The 21,022-nt window shown below is 40.5% G+C and overlaps 1 protein-coding gene across 1 annotated transcript in view; it reads right to left on the reverse strand.

The window, feature by feature from the left end:
• Window positions 1-4,220: 4,220 nt before the first annotated feature.
• Window positions 4,221-21,022, reverse strand: part of tcf25 (TCF25 ribosome quality control complex subunit) — a 44,077-nt gene continuing 27,275 nt past the window's right edge. The window contains exons 14-18 of the mRNA XM_070898139.1: window positions 17,380-17,538; window positions 13,414-13,504; window positions 12,095-12,174; window positions 5,177-5,249; window positions 4,221-4,436 (exon numbers count right to left, since the gene is read on the reverse strand). Of these exons, the coding sequence (XP_070754240.1) occupies window positions 4,266-4,436; window positions 5,177-5,249; window positions 12,095-12,174; window positions 13,414-13,504; window positions 17,380-17,538 (574 nt within the window). The 3' untranslated portion in view covers window positions 4,221-4,265. The remainder of the gene's footprint in view (window positions 4,437-5,176; window positions 5,250-12,094; window positions 12,175-13,413; window positions 13,505-17,379; window positions 17,539-21,022) is intronic.

Genomic DNA, 21,022 nt, shown 5'->3' on the forward strand with positions numbered 1-21,022 from the left:
ACTGCGGTCACTGCTCATGGGCCACAGCAGCACAGTTGTGACGGCCAGAGGACAGCCGCGCTACATTGGGGCTTAAAAATGTCTCAATCATCAGAACCTTTCCCATATTACGTATGAAGAATTATTACATTCAAGTGGCTACAGCTTTAATAACCTGCGGCTCAGGTTACTGCCACGAGAAAGTTGCACTATCTCACACTCGCAGCATAAGCATTCGCCGTTTTGGGTACCGAGCTTACATAAATTATTTTTTTCACTTTTTGATGTTTGCTATTACTTAACATCCACCTCTTGCAAAACTTGGCTCCCAAACCTCCTTACTCGAATTCCAGTTTTAAAATTAAAATGTTCACAGCTACCTGCAACTCATGACCTTGTTATTGTGGACCATACGCACCAGTTACGTACAAGTTTAGAACATAGTTGAGGTGTTGTTAGCCTGCAATATTCCATTACAACGAGTACACTTCAAAAAAAAGTACTTAGTTGGCTGTCAAAGCGCTTTGGGACGTCCCGAGGTCATGTTATATAAATGGCAAGTTCCTTTTCCTAAAATGGAACTCCATATCCTATAATAGTACAACTGTCACCAGTCACAAAATGCTCTCCTTTTGAAGCTCAGCTACATATATTGACCCACAATATAGATAACTAAATTATTTGTACAGATACAGGAAGTCTATTTCAAAGCTACACAGCTTGGAGGAAAACAATTGCCTATAAACAGCCTTCCACCATTGCTGGTTATGTATTGTACTATGTAAAGACCAGATGCTCACATTTATCTCTACCGCAGGCCATCCTACCATTTCACTATATTGGAGTAGACAGATTACTGTTTTATACTCCACTAAAAGATTACCCATTTGACACAATGAAAAAGAAGTTTCTTGAATCACAAAGACAATAAAAGATCTACTGGTCCATCCAGCCTGTCCCTTGCAGTTGTGATGTCTTATACTCTCCACAATGTAATCTCCTGGGAGAGCCAAGAGATAAAAACCCAGTCCAGTTAGTGAAAATAATCTTACATTCCTCTCCCACCCCCATTAGGCGATCAAAACTAGTCCAGACTACCCAGCCTCGAATAACATTACAAGGTACCTACCTCTAATACAAGGTGATCTCTGTCGCAACCAGAAAGAGGTCCAGCGCTTGTTTGAAGGAATTCAGCAAATCCAAGTTCACTGTACGACCTGGCAACCTACGCCACATATCCACTATTCTCTCGGAAAACAAGAACCTCCTAAAATAGAACCTAGTTCTGCCCGAGTGAGGGTACTCCCTAACCTATTCAGTTTAAACAATTTGTCTACACGAATACAATCTAATCCCTTCATTATGTTTATAGACCTCGATCAAATCACCCCAAAGTCTACACTTCTCTAAAGTATGGGAACCCAGCTCTTTGAGCCTAACTGGGTAACTAAGATGCTTTAAACTGGGAATTAATCTTATGGCCGTCCTCCACATTCCTTTCCAAAGCGTCAATATTACTCACCAAGTGAGATCATCAAAATAGGACACAGTATTCTAACTGAGGCCTAAGGTCTTGTACAAGGACAAAAGGGTATACTTTGTTTTATACTGAATGGCCCTGTAAATGCACCCTAGAACCCCATTACATTTAGCTATAGCTTCACGGTATTGGTCATGAACCATTAGAGACTGATGCACTAAAATGCCCAGGTCTGTTTCACCACTGGCTTTAATTCTTTTCCCTCAAGGGTGCATGTAGTTCATGTGTTTGACCTGCATGGCTCTTTTCTAAGTTAAATGTCATTTGCCAATCATAGGTCCCAATCCCCCAACACATCGAGAACTGCTTGGAGGTGTCGAGCATCCTTTACAGTCCTAACCCTGACATACCTTGGTAAAGTACACAAACTTTCAGATCATTCCCCCAACATCTACATATAGATTAATGAAACTAGTGAATAGCAAAAGTCCTAACACCGATCCCTGTGGGACATCACTGGTAACTGGTCTCCAAGCAGATCCAAATCCATTAACAACCCACTTTCTGCCTACAGACATTCTGCCAATTCACAATCCAGTGCAGTAGATTACCACTAATTCCAAAAGATCCTATCCTGTAGAGAATCCTCTTACGCGGTACCTTATCAAAAGCTTTCTGAAAGTCCACGTAGAGAATGATTTCTTTATAAAATACCATCAAATTAGTAAGACACAATCTTCTTACTGGAAGTCATGTTGGGTGTCCCTGAGAATGGCTTTCTCTGCCTAAGTAGCCATAAAATGCATCTCTAATCATGTCCTCGAGCATCTTACCCATTACGTCATCAAGCTAATGAGCCTATTGTTACCCGGATGTGTCTTATCAAAGATTGGAATGACGTTAGCCTCCTTCCAGTCTAAGGGAACAGTCTCAGATTGTAGTGAGGTATTAAAGATATGAGGAAGGTACTCATATAGCACCTGTCCCATCTCCTTAAAGACCCTTGGGTGGATATCAACCAGGCTGCAGCCCCCTCTATTTTAAGATTCCCTATTCTTTCTAAATTGCTAATGGCATAATTTATAGTGCCCTTCCCAATTGATCACTTTTTATGCTTTGGAAATTGGAAAAGAAAAATTCCAGTACACGGCATGCAGAGAAAAAGATATTCTGCAATAACTCACTCACATAATTCAGAATTTAATTTACTAGCATTCAATCACATTAGGATCATTTAAAACAAAAGTTATGCAATAGACTACATTGCATAATGCCAATGCAACTAATTTGTTGAATGAGTTTAACTTGAAAATGAAAGCCAAGACAAAAATGTGAATACTCATTCTTCCATAGGTTCTTAGTTCAAATAGCAAATTAAATTAAATTACAAATTCAATTTTTGCAAAATTAAGTGTAGTCATATCCAAAAAAGTTGTAACTTTAGCCACGGTGTGAAAGAGCTGTTTACATAAAAATAGTTAAATCTGATATTAATGAAAAACGATGTCATAAGAGTGAAGAATTACTCATTTCAATAATCACTTGACAATGCATTTATTTACTATTGCTGGTGTGGATTCCTTTGGCGAGAGTTCAGTTTAGGCTATCTTGGTTGACAGCTCGTTTTCCTGCTAGGAAGTACAGATGATTATAATCAAGGACTCTCAGTCACTATATAAAGACCACTCCTCCCACTGACAAGTATATAATTAAAAACACAGTGTTAATTAGGTTTAACACAGAACTAGGATTCATAGATTATATAGCATACTTCATAATAATCAGTAGGATAAATTTGTGAAACAACCCTGAGGCCAAAGAGTAAAATACTGTGTTAACTTAATGGAAGAAAATAGAAAAATGAAAAAGATAATCTTGTAATTCTAAATGAACAGACAAACAATGTGAATGTGTGCATCTGTGAAACTGAGCAGCAGTATTTTTTTTTAAAACTGTTGCTTTACTGTGTTCAGGATGGCTTCAAACTTGGTTCTTATGTTTTCACATTTTTCTGAGCCTTGCATTAGATTTAGCTTTTTAGGTTCATTCCTTTATCACTTGTGTCACAAATTTGACTGCCGACTCCTCTATGGCTCTATCAGTAAAAAGTATGCATCCATCCTGCAGACTTGGGCAAAGTAGAGCTATAGTCAGTTTGCTTCCAATGCCTTCCAGATGGAGATGCGGTAGCAACTTTGAACAAAGGAAATAGTAGTCTTCAAACATATACCCAAGCAGCTCAATCAGCCTTTTCTGCAAATGAGTGCAAAGCAAGCACACTGCTGTCATACAACTGAGCTGCTCACTTATAGGAATAGTATTTTCTCATTTCCCACTTGTGTAAATTCTAGACTATGTCAGTTTAATTTTACTTAATTCCATGCTTCAATTACGAAAGCAATAAATATAAAACAACTGCTCCTGCAATTTAAAGTATTTGGACATTCTACCGATTTGTCTTTATGCTGAGAGCATTTTCTAAAACATGTCATCTTACTCGGGTTTATAAATCAAAAATCAACTTTTGCCATATGGCAAGTTGCAACTTACAATATTCATTTTTCTTTTTCAGTTACTTCTAATCATTTGAAAATTACTGTTGCTAAAGTGCTTTCCTTCACTTGTATTGTGTTAGCACTTCTAAGTACTGTCAATAATAATCCAGGGAACTAAATACAATATGATTGCATCTTCTTTTAATAAGTGTTTCTATATCACTGTGGTGCAGGTTTGGGTTAGCAGTCATAGAATGCACTATTAGTACAGTTGCAAATTAAAGTTTACTGAAGATTTAGTGTATGAAATTTCAGTCCCATTCTCCATCACCGTCGCCATCTTGATAGTCTTCCTGTGGTGGCTCCTGGAAGCGGATATTTGCCAACATATCCCTCATTGCAGCCATGAGTCGGTTTACTCCCTGATTCAATTCATGTTGGACCTCTGCACCCTCACCTTCCACATGCTGTCTCCTGTCCTCCTGTAAAATACATTATGTCAGGAGTATTTATTTTTGACCGGAGGTGTGTGGTGGGGGGGGGGGGGGGGGCGGGGGAAAGAGAAAGGAAAGAATGAAATAAATGACAAAATCATCTAGTTCGGTGGTATAATGCAACTTCAATCAAGCCTAAAATAAATGTTTGCAATATCCAAGATCACAACTAAAAACAGCCTGGCATTGGATCATTTTTCATTTCAATGCTGGTATTAGCAAAGATTTACAAAAAATATAAAATTAAAAACTTAAAAGTCTTGATAACCTATTTTCGTGTTGCCAACAACCCTACATGATCCGAAAAATAAAATGCTTGCTAAACAGCTTTTTCCTTTTACAAGCAGAATACCTATGCTAAGGAGAGAATTTTGAAGTTTTGGGACTGTAGCCCCAAAGAATTTAATGCCTTATTCCCAGGCTTAAAGCAGTGTATCAATATTGTAGTGACACTAAAAAAATATTCATACCAAGTAAAATGTAAAAACAATAGAACTTTCTACAGAATTAAACAATTTTTATCTTTTATATAAGCATCATTAAGAACTCCTAGGTCAGATAACCATTCAGAACTTGCTGTACCTGCTCGAACAGAGTCCATTTGTGTAATACAAAATAACTATTTTGTTTCATATATTTCACCATAATGTTCTGGATTTAAACACAGTAAAATAGATTTTTTAAATAAAAAGCAATCATTCACAACCTCCCTCTTCATTAGCACATACCTGAAGATTAAAATTTGGCAACAGAGACCGAAAGAACAGTGACAAGGTACTTCCATCTGCTGCTTGACTTACCCTGCAAGGAAAACCACTGTAGCTCAGTAAACTCAAAACTCAGTCACAGATGAGAAAAGGGAAGGTAAGCACATTAAAACATTGAACAAAAAGTAATCACAAAAATATCTGATCTGTGACCTAACTCCATATACCCACCTTTGTTCCATATCCCTTAATACCTTTGGTTAACAAAAAATCTATCAATCTCAGATTTAAAATTAGCAATTGACCTAGCATCAATTTGTGCTTGGTAACCAGAATTGAATGCAATATTTAAGTTGCAGTCTGACTAAGGCACTAAATATAAAGCTTTAGCAGAACTCTTCAGACTTGTACTCTACTGGTCTGGCAATACAGCTCAGCATTCTTTTTGCTATTTTGCAGTGAATATACAGCTAAGTATTGAGTCTATTATTACTCCCAGATCTTTCAGCCTCTACCTAGTTGATTAGACACTGCTGCGTAATTGTATCCCACACTTTTTCTTCCAATGTGTAACATCTTGTACAAATTTCACTGATATTAATTCCATCCACTTATAAATTCTGTCTCGGTCCTTCCGTAGTGCCTCAGCTACTTTATCAGTTGCAACTGTCCCCTCCATTCCCCCCACAACCAACTTGAATTGTCTTTTGGAAACTAGGTCGTTTATCTAGACTGGATACAGCAGGGGGCCCAGCACCCTGAAGTACTCCATTTCCACAACTTGACATGATTCCCTTAACTCGTACAGTACCCATGCTCTTTCTCTATCTCTCGCACAGTAAATTATTTATCAACCTCCAAAATTTAAGCTTGTGTACTTAATGTGACACTTTATTGAAGGCTCTCTCAAAGCTTAGATATACTACACCAGAGGGCTTTCCAGCATCATCTTTTGATGCCACTTCCTCAAAAAAAGTCAAACAGAGGAGGGCGAGATGGGATCTCCCCCTTTGAAACCATGCTGGCTGTCATTTACTAAGTTTTTCTCCAACAGGCAGCCTTCAAGTTTGTTCCATTATTTTGCAGATTGTAGATGACAATGGTCTTTAACTACCAGTTTCTTTTGTCACTTAAAAATAAATAGGCACTATAATGGTTGGTTTCCAATTGGGACCACACTTTCTTTATTGACTCCATCAAGGTGACTATTTGCACTTTGTAGATTTTGTTTCTGGTCTCACTCAGCACTTTTGGGTACAGGTCACCAATCTCTGGATTTATTGGCTTTTAGCTTATCTGGGATCTCCATGCAAGTAATGTCAAAGTTATTACATTTAATTGTAGCACCATCTATGACGATTGACATGCTATACTAGTATCCTCTCATGAGTGTTACCAGAAAGTAATTATTTCGTATAAATATATATATATATTATATATGTGTGAACTGTTTCTAATGAATTCTCAATTTCAACCTCATTTACATATTAAAGGAATCTCAGTTCTTTTTTGAAAACTCTGTTATTGTTAATTTTCTTTGGAGAACCCTGTAATCTTCCCAGTCTTGGGTTCCCAAGTCCAAAGTTTCATCATAACTCAGCACTCCAACACTCTACTGAGGATTAAATATTTCCCTTATGTCTCAGTGAACTGGTGTTCTCCAGGTGTGATCGGACCAAAGCACTGCATTATAACCATAGCTTTCTCCTGCTGACTGCTACTGATTTGCCTGCATAGTTCAGCTGTCCATTTACTCATTAATTGCTATTCTATAATGACTTGACATGCTGGACATTGGACTTATTCAGACACTGAGATTTTTTCAACTTCTAAGATGCCCACTTATTTTCTTTCTACTTGCAGTAATTTACACTTGGCAGATGGAATTTATTTCAGACACCGTTTCAGCAACTTACAGATTTTTGTCAAATGCATTGTGTAATTCTGTGTCTCCTTTTGCAATTGCCATCCCTACCCTACTTCCGGTTTGGTATTCACTGCAAGGGCATACGAAGGCATACAATATGGCCAAGACTAGTGGGAAGCCAGAGGACTGTGAAACTTTTAAAAGCCAGCAAAGATCGACAAAAAAAAAATGATAGAGAGGGGGAAGATAGATTATGAGAGTAAACGAGCACAAAATATAAAAACAGATAGTAAGAGTTTCTACAGGTACATAAAAAGGAAAAGAGTGGCTAAAGTAAATGTTGGTCCCCCAGAGGATGAGACTGGGGAATTAATAATGGGGAACAGAGAAATGGCAGAGACGTTGAAAAAATATTTTGAATCGGTCTTCATGGTAGAAGACTCTAAAAACATCCCAATAGTGGGTAATCAAGGGGCTATAGGGAGGGAGGAACTAAATACAATCACTGTCACTAATTAAGTAGTACTTGGTAAAATAATGGGACTAAAGGCAGACAAGTCCCCTGGACCTGATGGTTTGCATCCTAGGGTCTTAAAAGTGGCTGCAGAGATTGTGGATGCATTGGTTGTAATCTACCAAAATTCCATGGATTCTGGGGCGGTCCCAGCGGATTGGAAAACCGCAAATGTAACGCCCCTATTTAAAAAAGGAGGCAGACAAAAAGCAGAAAACTATAGACCAGTTACCCTAACATCTGTCGTTGGGAAAATGCTGGAGTCCATTATTAAGGAAGTAGTAGTGGGACATTTGGAAAAGCATGAATCAATCAAGCAGAGCCAGCATGGTTTTATGAAAGGAAAATCATGTTTGATCGGATAGAGAACTGGTTGGCAGACAGGAAGCAGAGAGTCGGGATAAACGGGTCCTTTTCAGAATGGCAGGCAATGACTAGTAGAGTGCCGCAGGGCTCAGTGCTGGGACCCAACTCTTTAAAATATACATTAACGATTTGGATGAAGGAACTGAGTGTAATATCTCCAAGTTTGCAGATGACACTAAACTGGGTGGCGGTGTGAGCTGTGAGGGGGATGCTAAGAGGCTGCAGGGTGACTTGGACAGGTTAGGTGAGTGGGCAAATGCATGGCGATGCAGTATAATGTAGATAAATGTGAGGTTATCCATTTTGGGGGCAAAAACACGAAGGCAGAATATTATCTGAATGGCGGCAGATTAGGAAAAGGCGAGGTGCAATGAGACCTGGGTGTCATGGTTCATCAGTCACTGAAGGTTGGCATGCAGGTACAACAGGCGGTGAAGAAGGCAAATGGTATTTTGGCCTTCATAGCTAGGGGATTTGAGTATAGGAGCAGGGAAGTCTTATTGCAGTTGTACAGGGCCTAGTGAGGCCTCACCTGGAATATTGTGTTCAGTTTTGGTCTCCTAATCTAAGGAAGGACGTTCTTGCTATTGAGGGAATGCAGCGAAGGTTCACCAGACTAATTCCATAGATGGCTGGACTGTCATATGAGGAGAGACTGAATCAACTGGGCCTTTATTCACTGGAGTTTAGAAGGATGAGAGGGGATCTCATAGAAACGTGTAAGATTCTGACGGGACCGGACAGGTTAGATGTGGGAAGAATGTTCCCGATGTTGGGGAAGCCCAGAACCAGGGGACATAGTCTTAGGATAAGGGGTAGGCCATTTAGGACTGAGATGAGGAAAAATTTCTTCACTCAGAGAGTTGTTAACCTGTAGAATTCCCTGCCGCAGAGAGTTGTTGATGCCAGTTCATTGAATATATTCAAGAGGTAGTTAGATATGGCCCTTATGGCTAAAGGGATCAAGGGGTATGGAGAGAAAGCAGGAAAGGAGTACTGAGGGAATGATCATCCATGATCTTATTGAATGGTGGTGCAGGCTCGAAGGGCCGAATGGCCTACTCCTGCACCTATTTTCTATGTTTCTTTGTTTCTATGATAAATTTGCTGGACTTCTTTGAGGATGTAACAAGCAGGGTGGATAAGGGGGAACTGGTGGATGTGGTGTATTTGTATTTCCAGAAGGCATTCGATAAGATGCCATATATAAGGTTACGGCACAAGATAAAAGTTCACGGGGTTGGGAGTAATATATTAACATTGATAGAGGATTGGCTAACTAACAGAAAACAGAGAGTCGGGATAAATGGGTCATTTTCCAGTTGGCAAACAGACTAGTGGGGTGCCACAAGGATCGGTGCTGGGTCCCCAATCTATATTAATGACTTGGATGAAGGGACCGAGTGTAATGTAGCCAAGTTTGCTGATGATACAAAGATGGGTGGTAAAGCAAATTGTGAGGAGGACACAAAAAATCTGCAAAGGGATATAGACAGGCTAAGTGAGTGGGCAAAAATCTGGCAGATGGAGTATAATGTGGGAAAATGTGAGGTTATCACTTTGGCAGAAAAAATAGAAAAGCAAATTTTAATTTAAATGGAGAAAAATTGCAAAATGTTGCAGTACAGAGGGACCTGGGGGTCCTTGTGCATGAAACACAAAAAGTGAGTATGCAGGTACAGCAAGTAATCAGGAAGGCAAATGGAATGTTGGCCTTTATTGCAAGGGGGCTACAGCATAAAAGCAGAGAAGTCCTGCTACAACTGTACAGGGTATTGGTAAGGCCACAACCTAGAGTACTGCGTACAGTTTCGGTCTCCGTATTTAAGGAAGGATTGCATTGGAGGCTGTTCAGAGAAGGTTCACTAGACTGATTTCGGAGATGAGGGGGTTGACTTATGAAGATAGGTTGAGCCTACACACATTGGAGATCAGAAGAATGGGCCCAATTTTCCCCAACCCCTTTTTCGGCGCACTTACCCTAAATGCATCGACTTTGCACGCTGGAAACGGCGCTGAAAAAAAGTGGCCCCGTCCTGCCCGCTCTGCCGAGTCCCCAGTGCCCCCAGTGTCCCAGCGTGGCGTAGATAGTGAAGTGGGAGGCGGAGCAATAGCCCAGCGCAGAAAGTACTGCCGGCAGCTGCGCGCATGCGCAGTGGAGTCTGCGCGCATGATCCTCGCTCTCCCAGCATGTCGTGCGGGCTGTGAGCAGGACCCGATGTTCGCAGCCCCTAGCACCAGCCAGCCATCTCGCTGACTTCCTGGGCCGAGGTAGGACTTGAGTTTTATTTTTTATTTATTGATGGTTGAGCTTTGTTTAGTGAGGAGAGTTTTGATTGCGGCGGGGGGGGGGGGGGGGGGCGGTGTGGGGAGAGGGACTTTAAAAAAAAATTGTTTCTGGCATAAAGGTAGGACTTCTATTTTTTATTTGTTATTGATTACTTATTACTTTTTGGTCTTTGTTTAGTGCTTTGTAAGTCTTGGTGCTTTAAATGTACTAACCTGCGCCGAATTCTTAACTGCCCGCCATGTTTTTCAGAGCTGGCCACATACGCTGACCTAAGTCGATTTGGAGTAAGTTTAACTGGCCAAAGGTGGCATAAATGGCCAAAACTGGCGTAAGTGGCTGGGAACACCCATTTTTGAAAAAAAAAACTCAACTAAAATAAATCATACGCAAGTTTATTGGGAAAAATTGCGTTTTTTTAAACTTACACCAGAAAAACCAACTTACTCCAAAAAAATTGGAGCAAGTCATGGCCAAAATTGGGATCAATGAGAAGTGATCTTATCAAAACATATAAGATAATGAGGGGGCTCGACACGGTGGATGCAGAAAGGATATTTCCACTCATAGGGGAAACTAAAACTAGGGGGCATAGTCTCAGAATAAGGGGGCACCCATTTAAAACTGAGATGAGGAGGAATTTCTTCGCTCAGGGGGTTGTAAATCTATGGAATTCTCAGAGAGCTGTGGAGGCTGGGTCATTGAATATATTTAAGGTGGAGGTAGACAGATTTTTGAGCGATAAGAGAGTAAAGGGTTATGGGGAATGGGCAGGGAAGTGGAACTGAGTCCATGATCAGATCAGCCATGAACGTATTGAACGGCGGAGCAGGCTTGATGGGCCAAATGGCCTAATTCTGCTCCTATTTCTTATGTTGTGTTCTAATTTGCACAGAGATCCTGAATACAAGCATGCTAATTTAAGTTAGAAACAGTCCTAACACTAATCAATAGGGCATTCAACTCAGCACTTCTCCCATAGCTCAACCTCAATAATTAACAAGTAATCACTTACGACCCATAAGCATTTTAAAAGATCTATGCACAGGCTTTACCTTGAATTCCCATTGCTATAAGGTTAAGTATCAGCAGATCTTTACCCAAGCCCTTTCCCCAGTCCACTTGGGATATCACCTTCTCAATAATGTCAAGCAGTTTGCTTAGGCAGGATTTTTAATTTCTGAATCCATGTTTGCTGTTATTTCCTATGTTATCATACAGCTAATCTTCAAATTTACTCCTGAAATTGATCCTATTATTTTGCCCCCACATTAATGGGAGGACAATGGGTCTGTAGTTGCCTGGGTCTTTATGTCACCCTTTTTTTGGGAAGTAACACTATACTCACCTGTTTCCAATCTAGCAGGACATTCCCAGCATGTATCTACTCCCTCATAATAACCAACCACATCTCACAAATCTCACGTGCCTCTTAGTATCCTAGGGTAAATAGAATCTATTCATGGATTTTATTAAATTATATTTTTCCACTGAGGAGCCCTACTGAATTTATGATTTTACTTCTGTGTTGTCCTGCTCATCGGATAAAAACAAATTATTTTTATACGATTGTTCATTTTGTTTCATCAAGTTTTCCCTTTTCTTACAGGTGTTTGTACTAAATGCCTGTGAAGAGTTGTACAACCTGCTCCCATGCTTCACATTTTTCATACATTACTATCTAGCTCAATGCCCAAATAACATGATTGTTTTCTGCATTTCTGGTATTAATACGCTAACACTGAAAAAATTATTTGTTGTGGAAAGGCGTGAGAACAGATTCAGTAAACAGACAAAGCAATTTGGCAAAGCAGTGTTACTAATCTTAACGTTCATTCTTCTGGGAGACAAATTAATTTGGTTTAGCTCTAATTAATAATAAACTATTTTCCCATTGATCCATACCTTTCAGGTCTAGTATATGTGACGATGCCATCTAGTGGAGGAAGTGGATCATAACCCATCACTGGCTGAGCAGTTACTTCCTGAAAAAGAATAAGAATCAATTTAATTTTTAACATGTATATTTTTAAATTGTGTCGCTGTGCTTGTTCTTCGTACAAAAGTACCAGTCAACATAATAATTGTCTGACTTAGGGACGGGCAATAAATATGGTCTTGCTAGAGTTGCCCACATCCAGAGAACAAAGTAACTAGAGACTCAATGATGTTGAAATGATCTCAATCATAACCTGATAGCTAGTCACCAGTTTGGTTTCTGGATAAATTGGTCAGCTTAGCCAATCTCAATCATTGCTCTACAAAATCTTTAATTATCTGCCAATTCACCATTTGGCAAGCTGCAAAGAAACCTTTATTTCTCCTACACAGTCCAAAGCCTGGATGATAATTGGAGTGGATGAAGTTCTTCTATTCCATGGCCGCGCCTTCCTCGAAAAGCATCACATAGACTTAGTCAGGCAGTTTGTTTCCTACACAATTATGAACAGAATCATGCCGCAAGACAATTACTAGTACTTAAGCTATATTTTCTGGTTCGAGTCAAGAAACATGAGATTCGACACCACCACCTCAATATATTCCAGATGAATCCAAAATTTCTATAAAGAAGCGCAGTGTCTTCCTGCTCGAATTCATTGCATCCCAACACCTCAAAACTATGAAACTCCTTACCTCATTCAGTCCTGCTTTTCACCCACAATCTACAGGTTTGTAATTATCCTAAACACCACTTTTAAAACCCAACCTTGGTATCATCTATTCACTACTTATGATGTACCTATTCTTCTCTCCTACTCTCTTCAATTCTGGTGGTGTTCTACAATATGAACCTTGTCCCTTCATGTATGTTCTTTAATGGTAAATATAGGGGGAGAAATTTGCATCATTTGCACAGGGGGACGCTAACTATTTCTTGCTCCGGGGAGGGGGGGGGGCGCGCTACTGGCTCTGCGAAATTGCGCAGGAGTTTGCGGAGGCGCAACGCCAGCAGCGCTTTGGGCCGCTGCGCCGTGGAAATTGGGGCAGCACCCTCCTAAGGCCACCGCAGAAAGTCCCGCCTCGGTTACCACCCCCAAACGGGCCGATACCGAATTTCAACCCCATAAAGTTTAATGCTATCTTTAACTTATAATGGCTCAAACAAAACAAAGGGAGCTCTTGGTAGCCTATTTGTGGGTTGAAGAGTTAAGTACATAATTTAATAAATCATGACAATCTAATGTTTTTCAGAGCAAATATAGAATTTATCTTGCGTCACTCACAGGTGGTAGAGTTGCAATAGCTTCCTTTATCTCAGACAGAATAATGTGACGATAGATGTTCCTGGGAACATTCTGGTATCTAATCTTTCTCCTGGAATGGGAACAAAATGACACATGCACAATCTCAAACACAAAGAATACTCAACCTTATTATAACATTATTAGACTATGATTCTATAAAAATGTAAAGGGTGAGGGCAAGAGAGGGGGACTAAGTGGATAAGTTTTTTCTTAAAAGAGCTGGTATAGACACAATGGGCAGAATGGCCTCACTCTATACTGTAAAATTCCATGATTCTAAGACACAGCCATCTTATCGCCTATGGTTAGGAAGCTCCCTGAATTTCACAGAAACAGGAGAGGAAGGAAAGCAAATTATATACATCAATGGGTTATAAAATTAATACAGCAGCACATTTTAATGTTTTTTAATTATTAAAAGCAAGATTAAAGAAATCCATTGGGATAAGAACCTGTAATGTCCTTATTTTTAAACAGGCCTGAGTTTTTTTTTAAATCAGCTCACTATGAAAGGGCAGGACCCCAAATTAGGACAAACGTTTCTAGAAGTAGGATTAGGAAAAATGGCATTCTATTGCTGAGCCTCAACTCCCACCACTTTCTTATAATACATAGCAAATTTATCTTACTTTCTGAAGCTGAACAGGGATCTATGTCTTTTAAAAACACCAGCAAATTAGGTTATTTTGGTCAGTTTAATGATATTTAACTTGATTTTTTATCAAATATACTATTAATTTATAGTAATTGCAGTTCAAAGACAAAAAAGGGTCTCTAACACACACACATTTTGTATACAATAGGGTAGAGTTTCCGCTTTGGGTGCAATCAGCAATACGGTGCAAATTGCGCTTGAAATTATGCAAGTTTTCCAAAGTGAAGTGATGGTTCAAGTTTCGGTGCAAACTCATTTGCATATCACCGAATGTAAAAACTTCCATGAACCAGCGCAATCGGGCAGGGTAATAGAACGGAATTGTTTATTTTTCTCCCCTTGCATCAAAAAATATTCCTTGATGTATTTAGAGTGGAGTCTTATTAATGCAGCTGTAAATGGGTTTATCACAAAAAAAACATTTTTAATAAGAATGTCCCTTCCACCTGTGAGTAACTTAATTTTAAATCACTGAAAAAAAACTTCAGAACAATTTATTCGTTTCATTGGTGTACACTAGTCAGTTTTTTTTTAGTAAATTAAATATTTGAAGAGCCTCCTCGAAGGACTGCAAACGGGCACAATCAGCAGAAATTCAGCATGCTTCCAGCGCGATGCCTTTTAAACCAGCATAAAAGATCGTGGAAACTTGATTTACACTGGTAGTCAGTGTGCTAGATGAGGTGAGAAAGAAAAACTACTAAAGTCAATTTTGAAAGGGAACTTTGTGATTTAAAAAAATATTTTCTCTCAGACCAATTTTATTTTAAGGGAATATACAACGGATGGGGGAAGAACTGTCATGGCAGTGTCATGGCGAATATGTTTGATAGAATGTCATTGAGAGAAAATATTTCACATAAAAACTGACTGCAAAAGCTTATATAGATATGTGAAGAGAAAAAGATTAGTGAAGATAAATGTAGATCCCTTGCAGTCAGAATCAGGTGAATTTATAACGGGGAACAAAGACATAGCAGACCAATTGAACAAGTACTTCGGTTCTGTCTTCACTAAGGAAGACACAAATAACCTTCTGGAAATACTAGGGGACCGAGGGTCGAGCAAGAAGGAGAAACTGAAGGAAATCCTTATTAGTCAGGAAACTGTTAGGGAAATTGATGGGACTGAAGGCCGATAAATCCCCAGGGCCTGGTAGTCTGCATCCCAGTGTACTTAAGTAACCCTAGAAATAGTAGATGCGTTGGTGGTCATTTTCCAACATTATATAGACTCTGGATCAGTTCCTATAGATTGGAGGGAAGCTAATATAACCCCACTTTTTAAAAAAGGAGGGAGAGAGAAAACAGGGAATTATAGACTGGTTAGCCTGACATCAGTAGTGGGGAAAATGTTGGAATCAATTACTAAAGATGTAATAGCGCATCTGGAAAGCAGTGATGGGATCGGTCCAAGTCAGCATGGATTTATGAAAGGAAAATCATGCTTGACAAATCTAAAATTTTTTGAGGATGTAACTAGTAGAGTGGACATGGGAGAACCAGTGGATGTGGTGTATTTGGACTTTCAAAAGGCTTTTGACAAGGTCCCACACAAGAGATTAGTGTGCAAAATTAAAGCACGTGGTATTGGGGGTAATGTATTGATGTGAATAGAGAACTGGTTGGCAGACAGGAAGCAAAGAGTAGGAATAAACGGGTCCTTTTCAGAATGGCAGGCAGTGACTAGTGGGGTATCGCAAGGTTCAGTGCTGGGACCCCAGCTATTTACAATATACATTAATGATTTAGACAAAGGAATTGAATGTAATATCTCCAAGTTTGCAGATGACACTAAGCTGGGTGGCAGTGTGAGCTGTGAGGAGGATGCTAAGAGGCTGCAGGGTGACTTGGACAGGTTAGGTGAGTGGGCAAATGCATGGCAGATGCAGTATAATGTAGATAAATGTGGCAAAAACAAGGCGGCAGAATATTATCTGAATGGCGGCAGATACGAAAAGGGGAGGTACAACAAGACCAGGGTGTCATGGTACATCAGTCATTGAAAGTTGGCATGCAGGTACAGCAGGTGGTGAAGAAAGCAAATGGCATGTTGGCCTTCATAGTGAGAGGATTTGAGTATAGGAGCAGGGAGGTCTTACTGCAGTTGTACAGGGTCTTGGTGAGGCCACACCTTGAATATTGTCTCCTAATCTGAGGAAGGACATTTTTGCTATTGAAGGAGTGCAGCGAAGGTTCACCAGACTGATTCCCGGGATGGCAGGACGGACATATGAAGACAGATTGTATCGACTAGGCTTATATTCACTGGAATTTAGAAGAATGAGAGGGGATCTCATAGAAACATATAAAATTCTGACGGGATTGGACAGGTTAGATGCAGGAAGAAAGTTCCCGATGTTGGGGAAGTCCAGAACCAGGGGTCACAGTCCAAGGATAAGGGGTAAGCCATTTAGGACTGAGCTGAGGAGAAACTTCTTCACTCAGAGAATTGTGATCCTGTGGAATTCTCTACCACAGAAAGTTGTTGAGGCCAGTTCGTTACATATATTCAAAAGGGAGTTAGATGTGGCCCTGACAGCTAAGGGGATCAAGGGGTAGGGCAAGAAAGTAGGGATGGGGTAATAAAGTTGCATGATCAACAATCATCATATTGAATGGTGGTGCAGGCTCGAAGGGCCGAATGGCCCATTCGTGCATCTATTTTCTATTTTTCTACGTTTCTATGATATATTATGAATAATGAAAGTAGGAAAATACCAATTAGAGGGAACATAAGTAAAACACTTAGCCAATGAGGATGAAGAAAACTAACTGAGCATGACTGCCATGGTATAGATGACATAACCCATGTACATGCTATCCAAAATAAATATTATAAAAGATTAAATATACAATTAGAAAAAGAAAAATAACAATGAAAATGGTGCAGGCATTTCTTTGGACAGTTTCTCACGCTTTGGCAAAGAAAAATGAAAGGCTTGGCAGACAGCCAGATAGAAGAGTAGATTAAATATGACTGTACATTGACACACACAGTTGGGACAGGATGCGGAGAATGCCTCAAAGGAAATTGGTAATCAGAGTGAGCACCAGCTGATGCACTGTAGACTAGAGTTTGCAATAGACACATTAACAGAATTAGATTTGGAGTGGAATGGTAGTAAATAGCTGTTCATCTGACCTGCCAAAACTGTCAGTGCAATGTTTTTTTTTTGTATTTCTTTTATCTCTCATTTAACTATGCTGCTTTTGTTAAACAATGTATTACAATTAATTTTTTTCAGAATTACAATACAGCTTCAAAATGTAATTTCATTAAACACCTACTTGTTCTCAGACTCCTGTACAAGTGGGTCTTTTGCATCTACTCGTCTTAAAACTTCTTTCACATTCTCTTCCAGCCATGTCATGACTCTTGCTTCTTTCCAGAGCATCCAATTTCTTCCAATAAATAGTGCTACTAACTGCTTCAGTGCACTTGGCTGCCTGTGGGGCGGGCGTGGGGACAGGGGCAAGACATAAATGTAGAGGTTACTGACAAGTGGTATTCAGTAAAGGACATCAGCAACAGTAATGGAACAAATGGGAGTGTAGCTGTTTAGGAAAATATGGAGAAGGGAAGAAAGGATATATAAAAATTGCAAAACTACACTATATGCCACAGGATGTTCTATTTAAGAATCTAGCACTATATATAAAAACACAGTTTTCTCTTTCGCTGTCAATTTTCATGTGTTCTCCATAAATCTCAGTCTACAGAAAGTCATTAGTGGCAATACCTCAATCATTAATGGTATATCTGCACAAGAGCTTTAAGCATCGGTCTGAATTATATTCTGTGCATCATTAGTACAGGCGAGGATTTTTTGTAGATCCCATCTTAAATCATCATCATCACAGGCAGTCCCTCGAAATCAAAGACGACTTGCTTCCACTCTAAAAGTGAGTTCTTTTAGAACAGTCCAATATGGGAATTACAGTCTCTGCCACAGGTGGGACAGACAGTTGTTGAAGGAAAGGGTGGGTGGGAAGACTGGTTTGCCGCACGCTCCTTCCGCTGCCTGCGCTTGCTTTCTGCATGCTCTCGGCGACGAGACTCGAGGTGCTCAGCACCCTCCCGGATGCTCTTCCTCCACTTCGGACGGTCTTTGGCCAGGGACTCCCAGGTGTCGGTGGGGATGTTGCATTTTATCAAAGAGGCTTTGAGGGTGTCCTTGAAATGTTTCCTCTGCCTACCTGGGGCTCGCTTACCATGTAGAAGTTCAGAGTCGAGCGCTTGCTTTGGGAGTCGTGTCAGAACAATGTGGCCCGCCCAACGGAGTGCTTCGATGCTGGGGATGTTGGCCTGATCGAAGACGCTAACGTTGGTGTGTTTGTCCTCCCAGGGGATTTGCAGGATCTTGGAGACAATGTTGTTGGTATTTCTCCAGCGATTTGAGGTGTCTACTGTATATGGTTCACGTCTCTGAGCCATACAGGAGAGCGGGTATCATTACAGCCCTGTAGACCAGTAGGTAGATTTGAGGGCCTGATCTTCAAACACTCTCTTCCTCAGGCTGCATTGGCGCACTGGAGGCGGTGTTGAATCCTGTCGTCAATGCTGATAAATAGGCTCCCGAGGTATGGAAAGTGGTCCACGTTGTCCAGGGCCACGCGTGGATCTTGACGACTGGGGGGGGGGGGGGGCCAGTGCTGTGTGGCGGGGTCAGGTTGGTGGAGGACCTTTGTCTTACGGATGTTTAATGTAAGGCCTATGCTTTCGTACGCCTCAGTGAAGATGTTGACTATGATTTGGAGTTCAGTCTCTGTGTACAGACGCAAGCATCGCCCACGTCCTGTTGTCCGACAACGGAGGTTGGGACGGTCTTGGATCGGGCCTGGAGACGACGAAGGTTGAACAGGTTCCCTCTGGTTCTGTAGTTTAGTTCCACTTCAGCGGGCAGCTTGTTGAGTGTGAGGTGGAGCATTGCAGCGCAGAAGATTGAAAAGAGGGTTGGCGTAATGACGCAGCCCTGCTTGACCCCGGTCCAGACGTGGATTGGTTCTGTGATGGATCCATTGGTCAGGATCATGGCTTGCATGTCGTCGTGGATCAAGCGAAGGATGGTGACAAACTTTTGGGGATAGCTGAAACGGAGGAGGACGCTCCATAGTCCCTAGCGGCTGACAGTGTCAAAGACCTTTGTAACGTCAAAGAAGGCCATGTACATGGGGTGGTGCTGTTCCCTGCATTTTTCTTGCAGCTGTCGCGCAGTAAAAACCATGTCCGTTGTACCCCGTAGAGGATGAAATCTGCACTGTGACTCCGGGAGGAGCTCCTCAGCCACAGGGAGAAGACAACTGAGGAGGATTCTAGCGACGACATTCCCAGTGGCTGATAACAGGGAGATTCCTCTGCAGTTGCCACAGTCGGACTTGGCCCCTTTTTTTAAAAAGATGGTCACGGTTACTGCATCTCTGAGATCTCCCGGCATGCTCTCCTCCTTCCAGATGAGAGAGATGAGGTCATGCATTCGTGTCAATAGTGCCTCTCCGCCATACTTTAGTGCCCCATCTTAAAAGCAGCAAATGCAATAGCAGAATTTCGAATTTATATATAAAGAGTTAATTGTTAATTGGGTAGGAGGTTATTAATAAAGTTATGCAAATTGCATTTCAACAGTCATCAGTTATTCGGTAATGGAAATAAACCAATCAGTACCAAAACAAACAACTTTGTGTAAAAGTATTTTGACGGTATCAATTCTGATTCTATGCAATTGTTCCTTTCATCTTTAGCAACAATGGCACAGGAAACACCAACCACATCATGACTGACTACTATATTTAAATAAATAATAGTCCAAGTTTCATTACTTATCTTCATTCAAGCTTAGGTTTTCCAACATGCCAACATTATTCTGGTCGTAACCTACAATAACAAACTGGGCAAGACAGATCAAGCGGCCGGATCCTCTAAAATTTAGCGGGTTCATTTTCAATAGGTTTATTTTTCGATTGGCACATTACTAGGTTTGCTTCAATTTAGTTAACTACAGATTAGTTTGTACTAAGACCAATAGCGCTCCTAATACCTACTGTTTTGTGGATTTAAAATTATTACACGGGGCCATAATTTTGTGTCAAAATAACAGTGAGGCTAATGGCACTCATCGGTTTTTTTTGCAAATGATTCAGCAACTTCATGAGAGGGGCAGATGCGCCGTTAAAACTAAAAAATCCAAAAATTGCTGCCTGAGTTGCGCCGCTCCGCTGTCTGCCTCACCAATGAAATGCATTGAATGGCATGAAGCTGTATTTGCACGGTTGATACGAACTAAACTCACCACAGAAAGTTATGTCTTGTCCATTTCAGTCTAAGTATCCTTTTGACAATGTAATAAGTGTTAATTACTGTAGGTCAACCTCTCTGGCACTGAACATTAACTATTACAAGTCTGAAGTCTCATTCCTTCAGCTTTTAATTATTGTCGGAGATTTAAAAATGTTAAATTTTTATTTTAATTATCTTTTTTTAAACTTTTCCTGTGACTTTTTCTCTCTCTCAATCCAATCTTTCTCTCCCTCGCCTTATTTATTTTTCTGTACCTGATTTGACATTGAATTCACTCACTGTAATTTGCATTTCCTTCTCCGTCCTTGCACAGTTAATTTCACAATCCTTCAATCTGATTGGTTAAGGAAACTCGGGTCCCAGATGCCTGATTTCATCGTTGCAGTGTTATCAGCTCATACTTTCAGTAACTCGCACATTTAGGTTTTTAAATTTTCTGCGCAGCAACAGCAAGTCTAACTAACAGCAGACACTATTAGATGCCCTGCCACATCAAACTATGGCTCAGTAAATAAGTGTTTTACATTGTTACATCGTATATACAACACAGAAACAGATCATTTGGCCCAGTAAGTCCATGCCAGTGTTTATGCTTCACACAGCATCATCCCACCCTTTTAATCCAATTAACATGTC

Source organism: Pristiophorus japonicus, chromosome 13 (assembly GCF_044704955.1).
Source record: "Pristiophorus japonicus isolate sPriJap1 chromosome 13, sPriJap1.hap1, whole genome shotgun sequence".
Taxonomy (NCBI): Eukaryota; Metazoa; Chordata; class Chondrichthyes; family Pristiophoridae; genus Pristiophorus; species Pristiophorus japonicus.